Source organism: Prionailurus bengalensis, chromosome B2 (genome assembly GCF_016509475.1).
Source record: "Prionailurus bengalensis isolate Pbe53 chromosome B2, Fcat_Pben_1.1_paternal_pri, whole genome shotgun sequence".
Classification (NCBI taxonomy): Eukaryota; Metazoa; Chordata; class Mammalia; order Carnivora; family Felidae; genus Prionailurus; species Prionailurus bengalensis.
The window spans coordinates 2,426,841-2,433,144 of NC_057349.1; the positions used below are offsets into that span (position 1 = coordinate 2,426,841).

A 6,304-nucleotide genomic window follows, 5' to 3' on the forward strand; every position below is an offset into this window, starting at 1 on the left:
AACTGAATTTAATTTCAAGGTCATGTTGTATTATAATCTATGACGTATGGTGTGTGGATTTCAGTTGTGTGGAACGATGAGATACATATGAAAGATAATGAATCTCCCTCTGTCTGTATCTCTTTCCTATTCTTTCTGATTTCCCTTCCTCTTTTCCCTCATCCCCATTTTCTCTGAAATGTACAAATATTTTTGTAGTACTTTAAGCCTACTAAACTGAGACTGAAAGACCTTCTGTACCTATGACTGATGCAGACACAGGTCCATTATTTGATTTTTCTTACATTAAATATTAATGATTTACTTTTTATGGTAATGTGGAACTAAACTGGAAGTAATTGATCAATTTCATGGGTGCATCATTTATTCAAATGGTTACTTAAAATGCCATGACCTGTGTTATAACATGATAAATTCACCTCCTGCCAGCTTTTTATTTTTTTGAAGATTTCTTTTAAAAATTGCTAAATGCTTGATCTTGACAGGAAACATGTGATAAGAAAGAATGGACCAGAAAAATGGAAGTTCTTTCACTGGCTTTATCCTGCTGGGTTTCTCTGACCGGCCTCAGCTGGAGCGAGTCCTCTTTGTGGTTCTTCTCATCTTCTATCTGCTCACCCTGCTGGGAAACACAACCATCATTGCGTTGGCCCGCCTGGACCCACACCTGCAGACTCCCATGTACTTTTTCCTGTCCAACCTAAGCTTTCTGGACCTGTGTTACACGACCAGCACTGTTCCTCAGCTGCTGGTTCATCTCAGGGGAGCAGACAAGTCTATCTCCTTTGCTGGCTGTGTAGCTCAGCTGTTCATTGCTCTAGGGTTGGGATGCACAGAATGCATTCTCTTAGGGGTGATGGCATTTGACCGCTATGCAGCCGTCTGCAGGCCCCTGCACTACACAGTGATCATGCACCCCCGTCTCTGCGCCCTGATGGCTTCTGCATCATGGTTCATTGGTTTTGCCAACTCCTCATTGCAGACGGTGCTCATCTTCCTTGTACCACTTTGTGGGAGAAATAAAATAGAGCATTTCTTTTGTGAGATCCCCCCACTGCTCAAGCTTGCCTGTGTTGACACCACTGTGAATGAATCTGAGGCCTTCTTTGCCAGTATGATCATTCTCCTCATACCTGTGGCATTAATCACATTCTCCTATAGTCGGATTGTCAGGGTGGTCTTAGCAATAAAGTCAGCTTCAGGGCAGAGGAAAGCATTTGGGACATGTGGGTCCCACCTCACGGTGGTCTCCCTGTTCTATGGCTCGGCCATCTATGCTTACCTCCAGCCCAGCAACAACCATTCCCAGGATCAGGGCAAGTTCGTTTCTCTTTTCTACACCATTGTCACCCCCATGGCCAACCCCTTCATATATACCCTGCGGAACAAGGATGTGATGGGAGCAATGAAAAAAGTGTTCTGTAGGAGCTTTGACTCCAGATGACTGGGATGAGGACCATTTGATGGAAGACCCTGAATGTTAGAGGCTTTAAAATTTTGTGTCCTGCAGGTGTCATGCAACATTTCCCCTGATGACTCTTCAAGAGAATTTCCTTTCCTCATTCTTTTATGCAAGTGAGAGTTCAAGTACTGAATTCGTGATTCATTGTAACTTCCGGAGATGCTGATTTACTGTTCCTATAGCATCTACATCATATTATTATTTCAAAAACCTCCACAAGTGTTTCTTATTTTACCCCTTTGGGAGTACTATTGCATTTCTTTTTTTTTTTTTTTTTTTTCTTTTTTTTTTAAATTTATTTTTGGGACAGAGAGAGACAGAGCATGAACGGGGGAGGGGCAGAGAGAGAGGGAGACACAGAATCAGAAACAGGCTCCAGGCTCCGGGCCATCAGCCCAGAGCCTGACGCGGGGCTCGAACTCCCGGACCGCGAGATCGTGACCTGGCTGAAGTCGGACGCTTAACCGACTGCGCCACCCAGGCGCCCCCACTATTGCATTTCTAATTGCAAAAAAGCCATCTACACACACAGGAAAAAAAACCACAGCAAAATAAGAATATGAACCATTGTATAAAAATCAGAAATATTAATATATTAAATTTGTTTTATGTTTATTTATTTATTTTCAGAGAGAGACAGAGAGCAGGAGCAGGAGAGGGACAGAGAGAGTGGGAGAGAGAGAATCCCAAGCAGGCTCCATGCTGCCAGCACAGAGCCCAACGTGGGCCTCAAACTTACAAACTGCGGAATCGTGACCGGAGCCAAAAGCAAGAATTAGATTCCTAACTGATTGAGCCTCCCAGGTTTCCAAGAAATATTAATATTTTAGTATTTTTTAGCAATTGCAGGAGGCATATCACTTTTTCTTGCATTTCAGTCATGGATCTGATAGAAGGTCCATAAGTTGACTGTATCACCATTTTTTTTCACAGAAGAATGTGGGCAACAGTGTAAAAAACTTTTAGGTCAAACAAAAACCTACTAACGTCAATGCTCATAAAGCCATTCAGATATCAGGCCCCAGTGTGACCTCACAGGTATGACAATGGTTTTATGTAGCCTTCATGTCATGGAGGGGGAGGGCGTGATGCATATCTGCCAGTGACACTGGGAACTTGAGCTGGTAACACACCAGGTGGTGCTCATGTGTCATTATGTGCAAAGTCAGAGACGCACCAATGTGAGGTGTGCACGTTGGTGAGATTCAGTGTGTGAGCCAACCCATTCATTAGAAATGACTTTTGGGGACATTATCATAGAGGAACAATGCGTGACCCAAGTCCTATTATATATTCTACACGTTTTATGTATAGTAATGCAGGAAAAGTTTTAAAGGGTAAAATATACTTAGATCCTCTCTTCATGCCATTTTACAAATTCAAGTGATCAAAGCTTTTATATCGCACATCTTCCAAGGTCCCCATATGTTTGAATGCAGTGATATATTATAAATATGAGAAATGAATACTATTTCCCAGGAAATCCCATGTTCTGTGCAGATTGCTCGGATGCACCAGGAAGAAACTCAAACAAAAAATAAAATTTGTATGTTTATTATTAAAAATCTCCATATGTCTTCTCTTTGCAAGCAGCCATCTCATTATGAAATAACTGTTACACAATTCTGAATGATGAATAAGAAATAGAAACATCCCATAACAAGTGAATGTGACATTGTAGTCTTTATTTTATTTTTTTAATTTCTTAATTAAAAAAAAATTTACATCCAAGTCAGTTAGCATATAGTGCCGTAATGATTTAAGGCGTAGAATCCAGTGATTCATCCCATACATATAACACCCAGTGCTCATGCCAACAAGTGTCCTCCTTAATGACCCTTGCCCAATTAGCCAATCCCCCCACCAAAACCCCTCCAGCAACTTCAGTTTGTTCTCTGTATTTAAGAGTCTCTTATGTTTTGTCCCCCTCAACGTTTCCATATTATTTTTGCTTCCTTTCCTTATGTTTACCTGTTTTGTATCTTAAATTCCAAATATGAGTGAAGTCGTATATTGTCTTTCTCTGACTGCTAATTTTGCCTAGCATATTGTCTCAATGTTTGCTTCACATTGTCGCAAATGGCAGGATTTCATGTTTTTTTGATTGCCGAGTAATACTCCATTGTATATATATATACCACGTCTTCTTTATCCTTTCATCCATCGGTGGACATTTGGGCTCTTTCCATACTTTGGCTATTGTCGATAGCACTGCTATGAACATTGGGGTGCATATACTCCTTCGCCACAACATACTTGTATCCTTTGGATAAATACCTAGTAGTGTAATTGCTGGGTCATAGTGTAGTCTATTTTTAAATTTTTTGAGGAACCTCCATACTGTTTTCTAGAGAGGCTACCCCAGTTAGCATTCCCACCAGCAGTGCAAAAGAGTTCCCCTTTCTCCACATCTTTGCCAACGTCTGTTATTTCCTGAGTCGTTAATGTTAGCTATCTGGCAGGTGTGAAGTGTTATCTCATTGTGGTTTTGATTTGTATTTCCCTGATGATGAGTGATGTTGAGCATCTTTTCAATGTCTGTTAGCCATCTGGATATCTTCTTTGGAAAAGTGTTCATGTCTTTTGCCCATGTCTTCACTGGATTATTTATTTTTGGATGTTGAGTTTGATAAGTTCCTTATAGATTTTGAATACTAACCTTTATCTGATATATCATTTGCAAATATCTTCTCCCATTCCATCAGTTGCCTTCTCGTTTTGCACTGTGCAGAAGCTTTTTATTTTGATGAGAACCCAATAGCTCATTTTTGCTTTGGTTTCCCTAGCCTACAGAGATGTGTTGAGTAAGAAGTGGCTGCGGCTGAGGTCAAAGTGGTTTTTGTCTCCTTTCTCTTCTAGGATTTTGATGGTTTCCTGTCTTAAATTCCGGTATTTCATCCATTTTGAGTTTATTTTTGTGTGTGGTGTAAGAAAGTGGTCCAGGTTCATTCTTCTGCATGTTGCTGTCCAGTTTTCCCAGCACCACTTGCTGAAGAGACTGTCTTTATTCCATTGGATTTTCTTTCCTCCTTTGTCAAAGATTAGTTGTCCATTCGTTTTTGGGTGTATTTCTGGGTTCTCTATTCTGTTCCATTGATCTGTTTGTTTTTGTTCCACTACCATACTGTCTTGATGATTACAGCTTTGTAATACATCTTGAAGTCTTGGATTGTGATGCCTCCGGTTTTGGTTTTCTTTTTTCAGGATTGCTTTGGCTATTTGGGGTGTTTTGTGATTACATACAAATTTCAGGATTGTTTGTTCTAGCTCTGTGAAGAATGCTGGTGTTATTTTGATAGGGATTGCATTGAATGTCTAGATTGCTTTGGGTAGTATCACCATTTTAACAGCATTTGTTCTTCTAATCCATGAGCATGGAATGTTTTGCCCCCTTTTTCGTGTCTTCTTCAATTTCTTTCAAAAGCTTTCTTATGGTTTATAGCGTATAGATATTTCATCTGTTTAGTTCAGTTTAATCCTAGGTGTTTTATGGGTTTTGGTGCAATTGTAAATGCGACTGATTCCTTGATTTCTCTTTCTGTTGCTTCATTATTGGTGTATAGAAATACCACTGATTTCTGTGCATTGATTTTATATCCTGTGACTTTGCTGAAATCATGGATCAGTTCTAGCAGTTTTTTGGTGGAAGCTTTTGGGTTTTCCATCTAGTGTATCATGTCATCTGTGAAGAGTGAAAGTTTGACTTCCTCCTCGCCAATGTGGTTGCCTTTTATTTTTATTTTTTACATTTATTTATTTTTGAGAGACAGAGTGAGACAGAGAGTGAGCGGGGGAGGGGCAGAGAGAGAAGGAGACACGGAATCTGAAGAAGGCTTCAGGCTTTGAGCTGTCAGCACAGAGCCAATGCAGGGCTCGAAACCATGAATGATGAGATCATGACCTGAGCTGAAGTCAGACACTTATCCAACTGAGCCACCCAGATGCCCCTGGTTGCCTTTTATTTCTTTGTGTTGTCTGATTGCTGAGGCTAAGACTTCCAACACTATGTTGAATAACAGTGTCAAGAGTGGACATCCCTGTCATATTCCTGACCTTAGGGGGAAAGCTCTCATTTTTTCCCCATTGAGGATGATAGTAGCAGTGGGTCTTCCATGTCTGACTTTTATGGTCTTGTGGTATGATCCTTCTGTCCCTACTTTCTTGAGGGTTTTTATCAAGAAAGGATGCTGTATTTTGTCAAATGCTTTCTCTGCATCTATTGAGAGGATCAAGAGGTTCTTGTCCTCTCTTTTATTGCTGTGATGTATCACATTGACTGTTGCATATATTGAACCAGCCCTGCATCCCAGTTATAAATCCCATTTGGAGGTTTATTCATGGAGAATACTTTTTTAATGCATTGTTGGATTTGGTTGGGTAGTATTTTGTTGAGAATTTTGTATCCATGTTCATCAGGGAAATTGGTCTGTAGTTCTACTTTTTAGTGGGGTCTTTGGCTTGGGAGTTGAGGTAATGCTGGCCTCATAGGATGAGTTTGGAAGTTTTCCTTCCATTTGTATTTTTGGAATGGCTTCAAAAGAATGGAATGTTAACTCTTTAAATATTTGGTAGAACTCCCCTGGAAAGCCATCTGGCCCTGGACTCTTATGTTGGGGAGATTTTTAATTACAAATTCGATTTCTTTACTGGTTATGGGTGTGTTCAAATTTTCTATTTCTTCATGTTACAGTATTGGTAGCTTATGTGTTTCTAGGAATTTGTCCATTTCTTCCAGATTACCCATTTCATTGGCATATAATTGCTCCTAATATTCTCTTATTATTTGTATTTCTGCTGTGTCTTTTGTGCTCTCTCCCCTTTCATTCTTGATTTTATTTATTT

General features: G+C 40.0%; 1 protein-coding gene across 1 annotated transcript; it reads left to right on the top strand.

The window, feature by feature from the left end:
- Window positions 1-424: 424 nt before the first annotated feature.
- LOC122489110 (putative olfactory receptor 2B8) lies at window positions 425-1,444 on the top strand. Its single transcript, XM_043590627.1, has one exon. It carries the CDS (start codon window positions 506-508, stop codon window positions 1,442-1,444), a length of 939 nt encoding a protein of 312 aa, XP_043446562.1. The 5' UTR covers window positions 425-505.
- Window positions 1,445-6,304: the final 4,860 nt, after the last annotated feature.

What these genes read in the sequence shown, in the direction of transcription:
- LOC122489110 (XM_043590627.1), top strand. Translation starts at nt 506, where the DNA reads ATGGACCAGAAAAATGGAAGTTCTTTCACTGGCTTTATCCTGCTGGGT.